The 19,274-nt window shown below is 43.3% G+C and overlaps 1 protein-coding gene and 1 non-coding gene across 6 annotated transcripts in view; one reads left to right on the top strand and one right to left on the bottom strand.

The window, feature by feature from the left end:
* Positions 1 to 19,274, top strand: part of METAP1D (methionyl aminopeptidase type 1D, mitochondrial) — a 106,614-nt gene that overhangs the window by 55,266 nt on the left and 32,074 nt on the right. For 4 of the 5 annotated variants that reach the window (XM_035135296.3, XM_088657969.1, XM_088658059.1 and 1 more), the window contains 3 exons: positions 4,930 to 5,079; positions 14,430 to 14,578; positions 15,417 to 15,459. In XM_035135296.3, coding sequence (XP_034991187.3) covers positions 4,930 to 5,079; positions 14,430 to 14,578; positions 15,417 to 15,459 — 342 coding nt within the window. The remainder of the gene's footprint in view (positions 1 to 4,929; positions 5,080 to 14,429; positions 14,579 to 15,416; positions 15,460 to 19,274) is intronic. The other variant, XM_035135303.3, reaches the window with a different exon arrangement.
* On the bottom strand, positions 9,513 to 9,586 carry TRNAT-GGU (transfer RNA threonine (anticodon GGU)). The gene has a single exon. It is a non-coding gene; the product is annotated as a tRNA-Thr (tRNA).

Here is a 19,274-nt window from a genome sequence, read left to right on the forward strand (position 1 = left end):
CGGAGCTGGACCTCACTGTCCGGGCTGAATGATGGGGGTGGAAACGCTCCTTCAGGTATACTGGACCAAGGCCGTTTAGGGCTTTAAAGGACAGCACCAACACTTTGAATTGTGCTTGAAAATGTACTGGGAACCTGTGTAGAGATCCTTTAGGACCAGTGTTGTATGGTCCTGGCAGCTGTTCCCAGTCGCCAGTCTAGCATTCTGGATTAGTTGCAGTTTCCGAGTAAATGCATTTAGAAGCCTCCCCATGATTGGGAACTCCTACCGTGTTTCCCCCAAAATAAGCCACTGTCATATATTTATTTTTCCTCAAGAAGACACACTATGGCTTATTTTCAGGGGATGTCTTATTTTTTAATTACGCATCCAGCCTTGCCTCTTCCTTGGCGCCCTCCAGAACTGAGCCTATCACTATTGCTTATTTTCGGGGTATGGCTTATATTGCACAAATGCTTTGAAATCCTGCTGCGGCTTATTTTATGGGTATGGCTTATTTTCGGGGAAACCGGGTATGACACGGTTAGATCCTCCCTTCAGACCTTCGAGCTCAACACCTGAAGGTTGGAAATGGAGCTGGCACATGGGGAATGTTTGGGGTGGGGCTTGTCCTGCTTTTACCCACATGCTAGGGCAGGGCGGTACAACACGCAGCCCAGGGGCCGCAATTGGCCCTTGGAGCCTTTTGGGGGGCAGCCCTTGGCAACATTTGACACACATACCCCTGCAGCCCTTGCACTGCCTTCCCAAAACCAGGTAAGGAGGTACTGGGCTGTGGGAAGGAGACATGAGGGCTCTGACAGGGTCCTAGAGTCCTCCCTTTTATAATATCAATATCCCAAGTCTAACATTGCTTCCTCTGGATACTACTAGCTTCTGTTATGCAAGCTCTGAATTCTGGAAAGTAAATTAGTATCTACATCTTAGATCAGGCATCCCCAAACTGCGGCCCTCCAGATATTTTGGCCTACAACTCCCATGATCCCTGGCTAACAGGACCAGTGATCAGGGATGGTGGGAATTGTAATGTCTTAGATGTTTTCAGAAATCTCAGGGGTGAGTAGTAGCACAGGTGCATTAATTTATCTATAAATGTGGTGCCAGATGAAATGCCAAAAACTGGTTTGCAGAGATTGTGGAACCAGGAAGCTTGCCTGTTTTCTGAAATGCCTTCAGTGATGCAGATCAAAGAAATCGCCATCTAGCATCACATTGTATATTGCACTTAAAACACACTTAAAACATTTTATTTGCAGCTGTATAGCTGAATCCAGAGAGAGAGAGACAGAGCGCAACATCCAAGGGCACCAGGGAGGGAGGCCCACGCTGAGAAAGAAATCATTATTTTGGCAAGAAATCACCCCTGTTGCTATATGTCCAAGTTTCCCCAGATTTTGCTAAGTTCCGAAAGATCCCCTGGACGCCATTTTCAGGACGTATGGATCGCCTTCCCTTCTCAACATGGTGTGGGGTGGTGGGGATCCTGCTTGGCGCTGAGTCTGGGTGTGTAAGAGAACTATTTTGCACACCTGCACCAAGAAGGATTGCTCTCACTTGCATTAGCTGGTGACGGGCAGCGGGGGTGGGGGTGGGGGGGCAGTGATCCTGCATAGCACTGGGCTTGGTTGCATGAGAGAGATCCCTCTTGTTACACCCAAGCTCAGTGCTTTGCAGGATGGCTCTCCCTTCACATCCACTGAGAGCAAATCTGCTTAGGGCTGCGTTGCAAAAGTGCTGTTTGAAGCATCCCTCCCCATTTTCCTTGAAATGAAATGCAGCCCTCGCACTTCAGCTGAAACAGGAACACAGGAGTTGCCTTAAAGTGCTTCTCAAAAGAAGTATTTGAAGATGCTCGTGCTCTTCTGTGAGCCAGTGGCAGCCACTGCCGCCTACCCACTTCCAAGAAAAGCATGTGAGCTGCTGCAAACAGTGCTTTTGAGCAGGTCTTAATCTCTGCTGATCAGCTGATGTGTGGAGATTGCATCCTACTGCCTCTACAGCATGATACTGTTTCATGCTGGGAACAGGGCATGCAGGCAGGGCAAGATTGGACCCCTGTCTTCCTGCCCAGCAGCTGGCATCTTCAGGTGGAACAATGAAAAGATAAACAACCGTGAAGTGCAAATATTTAAATGTATATGCACCAACAACCTTCACATATACAAAGAGATTCGAAAATGTGTACTGTACAAAATCTCATGCTCGAAGTCTTAAAAGTCCAGTGTAAAGTGCAATAATCAAGTCCGATAATAAAGATTCTTTGAGAATTGTGAGCTTCGGTAGTCTTGTTAAGCTTTTACACATGAACCTTAGAAAGAGTCCGCCCCCTGAGGAAACCATTCCTGTGAAACGGGGAAGAAGCTAGCCGCCCGTCGGAAGAGATAAGAACGCACGATACATCGTAGCACTTGATTATCGGACTTGATTATTGCACTTTATACCGGACTTTTAAGACTTCGAGCATGAGATTTTGTACACATTTTTGAATCTCTTTGCATAGGTGAAGGTTGTTGGTGCATATACATTTAAATATTTGCACTTCACGGTTGTTTACCTTTTCATTGTTTTGCTAACATTACCGTGTTGTCTGTCTGTTGCCGGCATCTTCAGTGGGCATGGTGTTGGCGAAGTGCCTTTGTAGGCAAAACTAGAACCTCTGGCAAGTCAAGAATGGCCTGTCGGCCTGCGATTCTCCACCCTTGATTTATATAGAATGTCTGGACTCTACAGTTTAAGGCTGGAGATTGATAAATCATATGATTGAATGTTCCTCCGTACAAAAAAACAAAAACCCTATTTATATAAAACTAGCATGTTGGAGAGAAGAGTTCTAGCCTAGCCTTTATCCCGACAGGCTTGCTGTCTATGTAGAGGCAACAGAAGCCCGGTCACAGGCTTACCACTTCATTGAGAAATAGGCCTCACCCTCTGTCCAAAGTCAAGACTAACAGTGCACCCCAGTCCCGCCCGCCCCGCAGGTAAAGCCACATATCCAAACTGCAGCACTACGCAGGAAGAGAGCGTGCCTTGCACTAAACGTCCCTGGAGAGCAAATAGCTTCAAACGGATGAAGCAAAGCCTGCAGGGTAACGTAAAATCTGAACAAGGGTTTGCCCGGGGGTCCAAGCCTAATTGTATTCACTGCCAGGGCCCACACCTTTTTTATTTATTCATTAATTAACGCACTCTTCTACTTTCTCTAGCAACAATAAAATCCACAATCCTAGAATATCTCCATCTATAAATAGCCAGTTCCCAAGGTTATTCTTTTGCCCGTTCACAACATTGCAAAGATACAAACGGTGTGCTGTCAGTTCAGGATATTCCTGAATTTTTCTTATAACGAAAAATTCGTCTAGCAAATCCCGTAGGAATGCATTGAATATTTTTTTGAATATTTTTTTGCCCATAGGAATGCATTAATTGAATTTCAATGCATTCCTATGGGAAACCGCGATTCACTAGATGAATTTTTCATAAAACGAATTCGTCTAGCGAGGCAACCTCTGCTCGAAAAATCCTTTCGTTAAGCGGAAATTTCATTAAGCAGGGCATTCGTTAAGCGAGGGACCACTGTACAGGGGTGGGAAAGAGTGGGTGGCAATATCACGGTCCAAAAACGAACCTTGACTACAGATTATGGTTTGTTGGGAGCAAAACAAACCACGATGTCTGTGTCAGCTGTAATGCTGAACCGGAGTTTGTGGTTCTTTTCTTCCCAGCATGAGCAGGGATTTTTTAATTTTCATTTCTTTTGTTCTTTAATATCATAAGTCACTCCGGGAAGGCCATGGGCAGCATTTGTAAGCGGACTAAAATATTTTAAATGAATAATTTTTTTAATTAAAAAAAAGTACGAAGTTGCTATCACAGACCCTCCAAGTGTCCCTATTTTCCAGGGACATCTTAGAGAAGCCATCCCAGTTTCCGATTTGATCCCGGAATGTTGGAGGGTATGGAGTTATCCGACCCCTGAGCTGTCTGAAGGCAATCCTGTATAGGGAAGTTTTAAAAAAATGTTTAATGTTTTATTATGTTTTAATATATTTAGTGCTTCTGTGCATGCGTGAGCGGTGAAATCCGGAAGTAACCTGTTCCGGTACTTCCGGGTTTCCCGCAGTCCGCTACCCGAAAACACGTAACCTGAAGCGTCCGTAACATGAGGTGTGACTGTGTGCGGTTGTGTAGTAAAGTCCAGCGAAGCAATTAAGTAAAGAGTTGCCCGAATTTGGAGTCACCCCCCTGAATTTGGGGATTATTGGGTTGTTGTTTTTATTTCGATTATATATTTTGTGGTTTTATATTTTGATTTTGTTTTGTGAACCACCCTGAGACCTCCGGGTATAGGGTGGTATATAAATTCAATACATTATTATTATTATTATTATTATTATTATTATTATTATTATTAATCTTTTCCACAGAATTCCCACCTGTGTTTTGGGTGGGTGGGTGGGGTGGGTTGTGGCTTATATTTTAAAAAGCTGGCATTCCTCCCCCTCGATTTCTCCTATAGCCACGAAGAAACCGAACGATTTCGCTGGGTTTTGTCCGAAAACACAGCACCGTTGTTTTTTAAAAAAACGGGGCGGCGAAACGGGAGCCGGTTTGGCTTCTTTGAGGAGCCTTCTGATAGTTTTAAGCCTCATAGTGGAAAGCAGCTGCGGTATTTTGAATTTTCAATGCTGTAAGGTTAACAGACTATCAAGAGTTGCTGGCAACGGACAACGTTAAGTTCAAAAGGGCAGTGGCAGAAACACTGAGGCAGCCTTGAGGGTTTGCCCTGATGGCTTAGGAAGGTCGCTAGGGCGAACGAAAGGGCAAGCTGCCATGAAGCAGGAGGCTCTATCTGAGAAAATGATCCCATTGTCATCCTCTTTTTTTTCTTTCTGATCTTCCATTTTCAATCCTTTCGCCCCCCCTCCCAAGCACATAAAGAAACCAGACTATGTGACGACAGGCATTGTACCAAGCTGGGGAGACTACATAGAAATTAAGAACGAAGATCAGATTCAAGGGCTTCGTCAGGCTTGTCAACTGGCCCGTCATGTCCTGCTTCTAGCTGGGAAGAGTTTAAAGGTAACCGCCACATGGAGGCTTGGCCAGTCCTCGCCTTTTTCATTCGGCATGTTTTGAGTTACGCCATTCTCGGTTTGTATTGAAATATCCTTTTTTTAAAAAATAATAATAAAAGTTTGCTGAAATAGTGAAAAGAGAGTTGTGCTCTCAGCTCTAAATCTGCATTAAAAGAACCCTAAATTCAGAATGAATCGTTTCAGCTAAGCAGATATGCTGAGAACATTTGTTTAACAACAACAACAACAACAACAACAACAACAACAACAACTTATTATTTGTACCCTGCCCATCTGACTGGGTTGCCCCAGCCACTCTGGGCGGCTTCTAGCATATATAAAAACATAATAGAACATTACACCTTAAAAAAAGCTTTTGCCTGATTGTATCTCAAAAGGGTACTTAAAAAAATAAAAATATTATTATTCGTGTTGCCTAATTCCAGAAAGGTGGACTAAGATCCATGCATGTAAGGAGAATATGGAAAACTTAACTTTTTTGACAGCTGGAAAAATGGGGACTAGGAGCTTGTCTGTATGAATGAAGAAAAGGTCTTTGGATTCTAGTTTCCACCAGGCGTGTGTATAACGTATTAGATGCTATGTAAATAAAGCACTTGTAGCTCTACATGTAACCCTAATAGCATTTAATTAGGGTTTGACATACAATTTACTTGAATATATATATTCCAACATGCCATGTTGCATATGTTTGTCCTAAGTCACATGAGATTCTGCATTGTTTAGTCACAAAGCAAAATCCCTTTGTTCATACTTGCTAATTTTCAGCTGTGCATTTATGTAAATTGGAATGGGCTGCTCACTCCTTTCTTAGCGATTTTACTGCTTCTGCCTCCCATTTCTATGCCTTAAACAGGCATATTTTGAGCTTCAAACTCATTTATAAAGCAGGCCGTGGCAAAATGTCCGGAGCACTTGCTGTGCTTTCATGTCTCTCTAGGATATTTTAAAGTTGTTTGCTTCCCTTTTATTAAGAGAAGAGCATTATGAAGAACTTTTTGCAAGAACTTGGCAAATGGAGGGTATTTTGCTTAAATAAATAAATAAATCTGCCCTAAAAAATAGGACATAGAATTTTGGTTGCATGGAGAGACTACTGGGGAGGAGTATAGCAAAAGAAGATATAGACTGAGCCCAGTGGGACTTGCTTCCAAGTAGAGGTGTATAGAATTGCACTGTTCAGATTTCACTATAGCCCACTGGGAAATAGTATAATTAGCTGAGCTGTAACTTTGTCCTTCTGCGCATATTAATTCCAGGAGGTTAGATTCAAAGAACCACATGGGGTTTCCCATGTGTGCTCTTTGCAGCAGCATTTCCCTGCCCCCCTCCCCCCAAAAAAGCAACTTCTGAAGTTCAGGGAACTTCCAGCAGATCATGCAACATAGCTCTGGAAGCTGCAGCTGGGGTAGAAATGAAATTGGTGAGCTTCTCCATGCATGAGCACAAGTGCCTTCCATGTTGCTTCGGGCACTATGGAAACGAGTGAGTAAGCTTAACTACCGTATTTTTCCGTGTATAAGATGCCCCCATGTATAAGACGCCCCCTGCTTTTGGGGACCCCAAATTTAGAAAATGGGCATATGTACTATCCGTGTATAAGACGTCCCCCAGATTTTTAACCTTATTTTAAAGTAAAAAGACCTTATACACAGGAAAGTACAGTATATTTCTGAGAACAATTTATACAGTCTGTGCATGTCTGTATGTTTTTATTTTAAAATATTTTAGTCCACTCAAATTAATAAGATTAATAATATTAATATTAATTGATTATATTAATTAATAATATTAATATTTCCCCTTTATAAATATTTTTTGTTATACTGCTTGGATTAACGCAGTGCCATGTCAACATCACTTCGATACAGACTGTATTTTTGGAAGTCAGTTTTGGTTCTTTAGTGGGTTTCAGTGAATTATTCAGCCAGACATTTGCACCCAACTTTAGTCACCTCTGGGATGCGGGTGGCGCTGTGGTCTAAACCACAGAGCCTAGAGCTTGCTGATCAGAAGGTCGGTGGTTCGAATCCCCGCGACGGGGTGAGCTCCCGTTGTTCGGTCCCAGCTCCTGCCAATCTAGCATTTCGAAAGCACGTCAAAGTGCAAGTAGATAAATAGGTACCACTCCGGCAGGAAGGTAAACAGCATTTCCGTGCACTGCTCTGGTTCGTCAGAAGTGACTTAGTCATGCTGGCCACAGGACCCGGAAGCTGTCTGCGGACAAACACCGGCTCCCTCAGCCTATAGAGCGAGATGAGCGCCGCAACCCCAGAGTCGTCTGCGTCTGGACCTAATGGTCAGGGGTACCTTTACCTTTACCTTTAGTCACCTCTTGAAAATAACACAGTTATGCTTCAGTCTTATGCATACTCCCCTGGGAATAAGTCGTGTACTACAACATACATTTAATGCACACTATATGTGTGCATTAAAATCCCACAAGCACTTTCCTCCCTTCCTGGCAGTAATTATACAATAATCATAGTGAAGGCTGATCGCCGAAGAATTGATGCTTTTGAATTATGGTGCTGGAGGAGACTCTTGAGAGTCCCATGGACTGCAAGAAGATCAAACCTATCCATTCTGAAGGAAATCAGCCCTGAGTGCTCACTGGAAGGACAGATCCTGAAGCTGAGGCTCTAATACTTTGGCCACCTCCTGAGAAGAGAAGGCTTCCTGGAAAAGACCCTGATGTTGGAAAAGATGGAGGGCACTAGGAGAAGAGGACAACAGAGGACGAGATGGTTGGACAGCTACGAACATGAGTTTAACCAAACTGCGGGAAGCAGTGGAAGACAGGAGTGCCTGGCGTGTTCTGGTCCATGGGGTCACGAGGAGTCGGACACGACTAAACAACAAAACAACAACAAATATGTGTTTAAAGCACATGTTTTCCCCTCCCATCCAACTAGTTTACACCTCACAGAGCTACAGCTCCCAGCACCATGATAAACTGCATCTTTCAGGCAGGGCCGTCTTAAGCACCTCTGGCGTCGTGGTGCAACGGATCCCTCCGGCGGTCTCCCCCGTTTCACAGCGCGACGGGCGGGCAGGCGCAGCGCGGCTGCCGAAGGCGCTGCTGTGCGACGGGTGGGCTCAGCGCACAGCGCTACTGCCGAGGGCGCTGCTGTGCGGAAGAGCGGCCGGCGGGCACAGCTGCGATGCGCCCCCTGGCGGGCCGGCACCATGGCGCCCTGCGCCACCCAGCCTGGCCGTAGGGCCGGCCCTGCTTCAAGGGTTATTTTGGGGAGAGACATGCTTTAAAGGTATCTTGTGTACACTGTGTAAATCCCATTGAACTTATCATGACTTCCTTTTTCGAGCAGGCAGGGTTAATACCAGTAGCACGAAGGCTACCATCTTGTGCATCCCTACTCAGGAGTAAGACCTATGATTGTTATTTAGACTTGTTAGTCACTTGTTATCGGAAGGCCTCCAAGCACTTTACAACAAATTAGAAACGTAAATATAAATGCATTATAGCATTAAAAACAAAACAACCCCCGTAACAGTGTCAGATTGCAAGTCGTGTTGACACCGGTTTAAGTGTAAACTGAGGGGCACAGCCAACCCAAGTCAAGTCGCATAATACTCAGGGCTGGCTGAGTTATTCTGGCACTTGAGCCAGAAAATCCCACAAGCACTTTCCCCCCTTCCTGGCAGTAATTATACTATAATCAGAAATTAAATGACTTAGCAGTTTGCTGCTCTTTCATGACACCCAAAATCTGTTGCCTGAGGCAGCTGCTCTAATTGTAGAGCTGGCCCTGATGAGGACACCATTCCCAGATTGCAGACTGGAGAATCTGTTACATCTGTGGCCATAATGAATATATAAAAATCCATGGACCAAAAGGCCCTCTAGTCCAATCTCTGAAATTGCAGGCCTCCTTCTTAGTGTAGCAGACTTGTGACGAATAATCTTGCAGTTTGTGTTTCATTGGTCTTCATGGGAAAGGGACCCTGTGGTAGAAGATGCAACCGGTGGGCCTGATCTCTCATTTGCAGAAGCTCTCTTGAAGATTATAAAAATAGAAATGCCTGTTCAGCTGATTGTGTTTGGGCAGACCCTGTGGAGTTACTGCCAACAGATTCAAGGGCACTCAATATGGTGCAACAAGAGATGGGGATCGGGACTGCCGTGAAGATATGAAGGCGGCGTAGAGAGAAGATATAGCAGGAGCATAATGAGCTTTAAATATAAGCCAAATAAGTTTCTAGTGAAGATTACAGGGAAATGGGAGCCAGGGCAAAGAACAAGAACATGGTGTCCGCACCTGGTTTGGGTACCAAAGCAAAAAGCAAAAGATATGAATGAAGAGGCCCAAGGAGAAATATGTTTTAATGATAAAAGAAAATACATAGATCAGAGTTGGAAGGGACCCCAAGGATCATCTAGTCCAAATAAGCAGCTGTCCCATACAGGGATCGAACCTGCAACCTTGTCGTTACCAGCACCATGCTCTAACCAACTGAGCTATCCAGGCTGATCGTGAAAGGGTGGTTTTGACACATTTTGCTGATCTTCCAAAGGTGAAAACATCAATGTTGAGTACAGGCTGAACATGGGAAGAGGGGAGAAAAATAACTCTGTTTTCTAACAAGCCAACTTCAAACCCATGGGTTATGAAGCTGGCTTGCTAAACTAGCTTTAAATCAGGTTTGAACACAACACTAAGTTGGGATTCTTAAAATTTGAAACTATACTCTGGAGAAGTCCTCTTAGCCAGCAGGAAGAGAAGAGGGGAGTGCGCATGCGGACACTTGCTACTGCCTATTCTGACTCATCCACATGCTGCCAGGGGCGTAGCATGGGTTGCCAGGGCCCAGGCCCGCACGGAGGGGGTGGGGTGGGAGGGAAGGAAGGAAGGAAACTGACGGAGTATGCATGCACATTCAACAGCCTAATGGCCTCTGCATCACCCAGGAGATCACAGTCGCAGAGATAAGAAAAGAAGAGTTGTTCTGTTGTCTGGAGAGGTCACTTCCTGGTTCACATGGAAAAGCCATTTCCAACAAATCCCAGCAACAGAAGCGTGCAGCTGTATTGAGGCAGCACTGGGTGTTGAAATTTTGTGCCCCCTAACAATTTTGCACCCGGGGCAACCGCCCCACACGCTACGCCACGGCATAGCGCCAAAGCACGGCTTAGACTGAGTGATGTGTGAATGCAACTGTGTCTAATGCATTTCAGAAATTCAGTCTAGATGCAACTACATAGGTCAGACCACCTCAGGAATGGACGTAGCTGATGCACCAGTTTAAGCTGGACAAAGGTACTCCGGTCACCTCCTGAGAATCCAGGAGCAAGGTAAATTCAGGAGTACCTCCAAACCAGTTCTTCAGGCGGAGTGCTACCCCATCCCAAACAGTTTGAATCCCTATTCCAGAGCCTGTTCCCACACAGCCAGGAGGAGCACCTCTGTCTTGTCTTGATTAAGCTTCAGGTGATTAGTCCTCACCCCACCCATCACAACTGCCAAAACACTGATCCAGAATGTCAACAGTTTCCTTGGTATCAGATGAAGATGAAAATGAGCCATGCATCCTCAGCATATTGATGACTACACATTCCAGGTCCCCAGACAATCTCTCCCAGTGGTCTCATAGAGATGTTAAATAGGGTTGCCATATTTCAAAAAAAATCAAAATTTAGACACAAAGCAAAATCGCTTTTAAAAATTGCCTATTTTGAGCTATTTTCTAGGGAAATCAGCAAAAACAACGCTGCCAACATGGCTTGCCATATGTCTGGAGTTTCCTGGACATTTTGGCGATTTCATTCATTCATTCATTCATTCATTTTATTTGTATGCCGCCTTTCCATAGTTAAAACAACGCTCAAGGCGGCTTACAACATGACAAGATTTAAATAATTACCAACATAACAAAAGTCATAAACAATAAACAAAACAAATCAAAAAGTACGCAGCCAAATGGAATACAATTTCCACATAAATCATAAAATCTAAAACTAAGAATACAGCATTAATATCAACCACAATTTAAAATGACATAGATAAAAAATAAAAGCAATTAAAAACAACAACAGATTTCCGCCTAGACACTGCTTCCAACTACAGTATTCTGGGTATGTCTGGGAAATTCTGGACGTATGGCAACCCTGATTTCATGCGCTCCAATGGGCAAGGCATCAAGCTAGAATCCCCTCTCCACTGCACCCAGGCATGCTAATAACTCTCTCTTGTTTTTCAGTAGCCTCATTTTGATGCCATGCATGTTGGCACACAGAAACACCGAGTTTGCTCTTAGGAGGAGTGATATCTAGAATTAACTGGAAGAAATTGATAAGAATGCCGTAAAGCAAAGCTTTCCAAACTGTGTGTGGGCTGCACTGCTCTCCACGCTCCTCCCATGGCTGGAAATGGGTTAGTTTAACCTCTGATTTGATAGTAAAACTGAATCACTGTGCCAAGAAATGATGCTTGTCTAAAAAGTGTGTCACCAACCTGAAAAGTTTGGAAAGCTCTGCTGTAAAGGAGAAAAGAAAGATGGACAAACTTTCCCCTACACTTCTCCTTTTTTGTTGAAAATTGCCCCTTGAGCCTCATAAAACTATACTGCCCAAATAGCAACTGGGGAAAGTTTATAGGGAAAACAAAGCAAAGAGGAAACAGATAGAGATTGAAATAGGAACTTGGCCCCCCCACAGGAATCAATGCAGTTTGTTAAAGGTGCTGAGAGTTAGGAGACTCCCCCCACCCACCCGCACACACAGAGCTACAAATCCTAGAGTTGCCTGAAAAGAGGGAATGGCTGTTAAACCACTCAGAAAATTGTGGTTTTGTGGGGTGAATTGGTGTCTCCCAGCACCTCTCAATACCCTTAACAAACTGCAGTTCCCAGGAGTCTTGAAGGGAAACCATGATGTTTTAAAGTGTCACGATTACTGCTTTAAATGTATATTGCAGATGGCACCCTGGTTTCCTAGGTCCACACCTCAAACCATGCTTGCATCTGTAGCAGTGTTGGGATAGAAACTGAACCTGCTGAAGTGCCTGTTGTTAGAATCACAACAGCCATCGTTGGGTCATGCGTTTTCAGTGCTGTACGTCAGTGAAGACAAAGTATGCCTGTCTTATTTATTTTTAGCTTCCCTCTCTGCCCAAAGGCAGCGAGGTCATTGCCCATCTTCCGCAGTGGTGGAATTCTATCCAGAGCGAAAGAACTGTAATCGGTTCCTTGAACGGCTTAAACCCATTGCAGCACCTGATGTACTACCACATACATCATTGTAACCTCCAAACCTCAACTGTTATGCCCATTTCACGTGGAAGAAGGAATTCAGGCACAGTTACAGTGTGACCTGATTTCCTAAATCTTTTTGCTGTGTTGAGAGCTGCTGCGTATGGCTAGAAACCAAAGTAAGGGACTGAAAGTTTATACCTATCATAGTGCCTTTGCTAAAGTGTCGTATTCATAGGCTTATAGCTCATTCAAATCACAACCAATTTTCACAGGAACACTCAAAGGCACTTCTTGACAATGAGGGAGGTTTTCCTACCAAATTTCAACTTTCAACCCTCGCCATTTCACAGCTGGTTCTGTTCTGGGGAAAAGAGTTGTAATGATAATATTTAAAGTGTATATTTTCCTCCACTTTACTCATATTCAAAAATGGTCCAGAGCTTTCTTCTTCCTCCTCTCAAATTCTTACTGGAAACAATCAGCTCCAGTATAAAACAGAATCTGGAAAATCCAAGCCAGAAAAATGGAAGTTTCTAGAAATGATAGGTGTCTGAAACCAGGGTGTCAAAATGGAAATGCTAATACAGGTTTAAATTGTATTGTAGTCAGGGCTGCTTACATTGCTATACAAACTGTTCCCAAGTATGAATTGAAATATTAAAGTGGCGTTGCGATTTTGAATGTGGTGCTAGCATATACAGAGGGAAATAATTTTGATTGTACTGTAGAGAGAAGTTTGGAACAGGAAATTCTTTTGTCTAAAGCTGTTGAGGAGAAAATGGCTCTCCAGGAAAATGCAAATGCCATATTGCGGTTCATTATTTATATAGCACTATCAGTGTATACATGGCATTTTATAGAGTAACGTAACAAAAACGCAGGACCTGCACCAAGGAATCTGCTTCCAAGCAGATGCATGGAAGTGGCCTGGGAAGGCAAATGGTAAATATGTGGTAAGGATGAAATTTAGGCAGTGTTGGGGGTGACTCCCAAGAGGGTGGCATTGTTGGGAATTAGCTGGGACCCCAAGACTAGCAAAGCACCCGCCAACCCCACAGTGCTGCTATTCTCACTTTGCACGGACCTTCCAGGAAGAACAGAGGTCACGTGAGAGAATCCTCAATTTGCAATCTGGGGAGAGCATTCCACAAACAGGGAGCCACCACAGAAAAGGCCCGTTCTCATGTTGCCGGCCTCTGGGCCTCGTGGAGGCATACCTGCCAAGTTGCTGTCAGAGAAATAAGGGACCGGGCGGAAATAGCAGACCAGAAGTAGCGCTGCCGCCATTTTGGAACTGGGCGGAGCATGCTCAGAAGTGACTTTTGATGCTGCTTTGCCCAGTTCCAAAATGGCCGCCGTGCCAGAAGTCGCACTGCAGCCATTTTGGAACTGGGCAGAGCAGCATCAAAAGTCGCTTCTGAGCATGCTCCGCCCAGTTCCAAAATGGCCACCACGCCAGAATAAACCGGGGGGAAACAAAAAAAATCCGTTTTTTCAGCTAGGAACTGCTGGAAAAACAGGGATTTCCCAGGGAAAACAGGAGACTTGGCAGCTATGCGTGGAGGTGCCACACAAAGAAGGGCCTAAGATGATGGAAGCAGAGTCCAGGACAGTTTATATGGGGGTCCTTGACATGTTGCGGTCCTCAGCAGTTAAAGGCTTAATAGGTCAAAAACAGCACCTTTAATTGGGCCCAGAAGCTAATTGGCATACAAAAGGTCCCAGGTCCAGTTCCAATTCTCTCCTGGTAGGGCTGAAACCCTGGAGAGATACTAACAGTCTGTGTCGACGATGGTAAGCTACATAGATAAGTACTCAGTACAAGGCAACTTCCTTATGTTTTGATGTCCCTGTGGCCACTGGGCTGCCTGTTGGAGAGCAGTCTTGCCCAAGGGTCCAAAATCCCGAGCTACTCATTTGCTTTTCTTCTGGAAGTGACCAAGTGCTTCCCATAACAGGCGCCTGGTATCGAACCGTTCTTCAAGGAAGCTAATTTTTGTCAGGGGCACAAGCTGTGTGGTGGCTCTAGTTTCTTGTTAAAAGCATTCCTTTTATCGTGTTCCATATGCAGGACCCACCAGGCACTTAATTCATTGCAAATTTTAAATCACAATCTTTCAGGTTGGCATGACTACAGAAGAAATAGATTGCTTGGTTCACCATGAAATAATCAGGCAAGATGCCTACCCATCACCTCTGGGCTATGGAAATTTTCCAAAATCTGTTTGTACCTCAGTCAACAATGTGATGTGCCATGGGATTCCTGACAGGTACTCCGAGTTCTTGTTTCTTTTCCCTCCCGTTGCAGAATTGAAATATTTTGCTAGTACAGTGTGTATTTCTTTTTATATTTTATACAATATAAATGCATGATGCTTTAAATCCACCCAATGCCATTGCCACATATATATATGTTTAATTCAATGGGTCTGTACGGAAGCTTCTTCCTTAATAGAGATTTCACAGCAGCCATGCTTGGTGAATGTCACCCAGTGTCCGCAGCAGTATCATTGAATGCTACCCAAAAAAAAGTCTTAATACAGCTGGTTGTCACGCTGTAAGAAAATGATGTTGGCACATAAGGAAGGTGTGCAGTAATAAAAACAATGATTAGTGCTTTGCCATCTCTTCCCAGCAGGCTATGGGGCGTTATCATCCAAGAGAGAGAGAAAATCACTCAAAAGAAAAATTATATTGCCTAAAGGTGGATTTTTTTTAAAAAAAAAGATTATACCCCCCATATATAGCTAATTATTAATTAATATTGCCTCTTCACAAAGTAAAAGGTGCCAACCATCAGTCTTGTAATTGTGATGAGATCATCATGGTTATAATTTTCGTTTCTTGCCTTTTATATTATTTTAATATGATAATATTTTATCCCATTTATTTGTTTGGGATTCTTTTGAACTGCTGGGAGCTTAAAGACGATTCCATCTACCTCCTCCCCGTTCTACTCAATTATGTTCGCTCCTCTTACTTTTGTTTAGGTGTATATGTGATTATGTGCGTGTTCGTGTGTGCTTTCTTACATTTCCTTATTGAGAACTGCCTGTCATCACCATTATGTGTTGTTGTTGTTTCCCCCCTCCTATGACGATGCTTAAGCCGCCCTCTCCAAGATGGTGATGTTATCAACATTGATGTCACGGTGAGTAATCCGTGTTTTTTGGAGGTTGTTTTTTTTTAATAGCCTTTGATCAACTTACAGATTTTCTAGTAGCAACAGGAAGAATAGTAGATTGCAAATGTAGCGTAACATGGGATAAACGTGCCGTTTTACATCCAAGCCAAGCAGCTGGTTTCCTCTTTTGTTTCACACACACACACCCCCACACACACACACTCTGTGTTTATTCCAACTAGACCCAGGCCTGACTTGAATTTAGGGCTGGAATCAGATGCACTGAGATCAATGTTGGCCTAAGTGAAATGTCAACCCAATCCTGCTATGTGTCATGTTTTTGAGAAGGTGTAATTGTTATTGATCCACTGTGTAGTTAATGCAGAGCACCACAGTACTGGGCAGCAGCTGAAGACAGATATGTATGAGATGAGCTAACATGAAGAAAGCCAGCATTTTTCCTTCACTCTGCCAAGATTGATCTCCCTCTTCCTGCTGATTTTGAGTGGGGCCTGTCATTATCTTACTCTGTCATTAGAGGCTACATTGGCCTGTGTATGTCAGTCTATTTGGACAGCAACTCTTTTGCTTGCAGTATTCCCTACATTTATTAAAATCCCTGAAGGTAGTATTGTGTTCCATTTGTGGCATAAGAGCCCTGAACCCTTTACTCACAAATACGCAACTTTCTCTGCAGCTCAGTTAATCCAAAATGCTTGGATTTCCCTCCAGACTAAGTTTATAGCCCAATTCTTCGGGTTTGCACATTGCTTGGTTTCCCCTTGAGACTTAAGTTTTAAACCCAATCCTTTCACTTATCTGAGTTGTGGATCCCACTGTGTGTGTGTGTATAGATGATAGATAGATAGATAGATAGATAGATAGATAGATAGATAGATAGATAGATAGATAGAGATAGATAGATATAGATATAGATATATATCCAATATAGCCATTGATCTAAATAGGGACGTTCCATTTTTGTGGTATGAGTCTTGGTTTGAAAATGAACCTTGTAAGAACCAGAATATGCTCAAAGCATAAATAGAAATATGTGCAGTTATCAAAAGAGAAAATAATTGGGTTTTGTCAATATTTCATAACCTCCTTTCCTTTACAACTCATTAAATTAATTTTGGCTATTATATCTTTATTATGCATGTAAGTCCTAAATTTCAAACTTTTAAAATAACATGTATGTTTTTAAACTTCCTGAATTTTTGGAAACTTCAAGTTTACCGGTAATTGTAAATTTTGGAACAACGGGTACTTCCTTGATGCTAACAGTGATTTCACCTTTATTCCATCTGTGGTGCCTCTGTCATGTTTGCAGTCCATTATGCACCTTTGAGGATTTTTTTTATTTTTGTCATTTTTGCCTTATGGATCACCCATTAAGTTAGGCAGATTTTGCAATGCCCAAGGAAAAATTGCATAACCATTCAGAGTTTCCAAATTCTGCAGTGATCATTACTATGATGATATTGAACATTAGCCATACTCAGGTTAGACTCATATAATTAACTTAAGTCCATTAATTTTAATGGTTCTACTCAGACTTAGTTGGACACCATCCCTTGCTTCCTTCCCGTAAAATTTATTTAATTTAACGTTGGCACACTTTAACCTCTGAAATCAGTTCATGTTTGATAATAGTTTAGATAGATGTGGATTTAGATATTTTGATCTTTATATTGTAATAAGTATTAGTTTGTGGGGGTTTTAATAAAATATAACGCATTGCATTCTGCACAACCCTAAACTAACCATTGTAATGTCACCCATTTAACTACAAGTGACACTTGCTGTTCAAAATACATGTATAGGCCTAATCCTCAAGTCTTCTATGTTGACGGTCACAGGCAAGCTACATGTTAGATGCCAAAATATGAAATGATGCATCAACTGAGTAAACATGCATCTAGAATTATTGAATGAGGTGGGCATGGCACAGCTTAAAAGGTAAAGGTAAGGGACCCCGACAGTTAAGTCCAGTCGAGAACAACTCTGGGGTTGCGGTGCTCATCTCGCTTTACTGGCTGAGGGAGCCGACGTTTGTCCGCAGACAGTTTTTCCGGGTCATGTGGCCAGCATGACTAAGCCGCTTCTCGCGAAACCAGAGCAGTGCATGGTAACGCCGTTTACCTTCCCGCCGGAGTGGTACCTATTTATCTACTTGCACTTTGATGTGCTTTCGAACTGCTATGTTGGCAGGAGCTGGGACCGAGCAACGGGAGCTCACCCCGTTGCAGGGATTCAAACCACCGACCTTCTGATCGGCAAGCCCAAGTGGCTCAGTAGTTTAGACCACAGCGCCATTCGCGTCCCATGGAACAGCTTAGTGGGAAGATTTAGCATGGAAAAATAGGAAGTGAAGAAAAGCTTAAGTATTCTCCTTTCCACACAATGTCTTTTCTCAAAATCCTGCCTTCCTAAAGCCACCTTTCTAAACCAAAATTATCCATCAGGGCATTCCTGTATGCACTTGCAGTCCTAGCCATGTCTACTCATAGGTTAGTCCCGTTGCATTCAATGGGACTTACTCCTAGGTAAGAGGGATTACAATTGTGAAGGGCATAGCCTGGGGGAAGTTCTGAGGGCTGGACAAAGAGGTCTGGGGGCTACATTCAGCTCCTAGACCACTGGCTCCCAACCCCTAGTTCCAACTGGAGAGCAATTTCACAAGCAGCCTGTGAGATGGCATAAGACAGGCATCCCCAAACTGCAGCCCTCCAGATGTTTTGGCCTACAACTCCCATGATCCCTAGCTAACAGGACCAGTGGTCGGGGAAGATGGGAATTGTAGGCCAAAACATCTGGAGGGTTGAAGTTTGGGGATGCCTGGCATAAGGGGTCTTCTGCTCAAAGTCAGAGTCAACATGCACAAAAATAGCTGTCAAGACTATGGTTTCCAGTTTCTTTTGATGGACTCCTTATGTTGCGATTACTCGCTTTTGAAAACTTTTACCGATACAACAAAAGTTGCATACTAGAGAAGCCACAAACAAACTTTACATGGGGTGTTTTTTCTAACCTTTATTGCATTGGATTGAGTGACTTGTTCATTGCTTAGAGATGAACTGCAATTAAGCATTATATAAATTTTCCAAATAACTATTAAATGTGCCTTGATTTTCCCCCTGAGGCACTGCAGAGCACCAATTTTTGCAGCTGCTTTTTTCTTTGCTCTTCTGCAGTTGTGTTTGATTCCTTCCAATGTTTGAGAAGTCACACAACCTACAATACCTTTATGGATCTTTGCTGCTGTCTGGAACCCACAGAACTATAGCTTGGACACTTCCCATGGGACTGTTTAACCCCCGCCCCCTTTTTTACAAGCAAGCAAGGAAACAAGGAAACCAGCAGAGCCATGTTACAAAAGTAATTTTGAAAGTCCCTTCTGTTTCAGAACACTTTGCTACATCCATTTATTTATCCACATTAAAGGTGCATATTCTGCTTTTTTGTGTGTGTCCAGTTATCTCCACATGGTGGCTTACAATGCAGATGCAATAGAATAGAATAGAATAGAGTACAAGCATTAAAAAAGACTTCGAGAAAATAACGTTCTTGCCTGTCGTGGCTCCCAGAGTAACTCATTCCCCAAAGTGGAACGCCACTAGTGTAGCTCCTTCAGTAGTAGTAGTAAGCCTACGTTAAAGACTCCTAGAAAGTGTACATCAAAACAGTCTTGGACACAGCCTCAATCGCATGGTTCCTTGGATCCTGGCCTCTAACGATATTGCCTCCTGAAGCATACCCACCAACATTTCTATGATGAAAATTGAAATGTCCTATTTCTTAATAATAATAATAATAATAATAATAATAATAATAATAAT

Source organism: Zootoca vivipara, chromosome 1, assembly GCF_965207765.1.
Source record: "Zootoca vivipara chromosome 1, rZooViv2.hap1.1, whole genome shotgun sequence".
In the NCBI taxonomy this organism is placed as follows: Eukaryota; Metazoa; Chordata; class Lepidosauria; order Squamata; family Lacertidae; genus Zootoca; species Zootoca vivipara.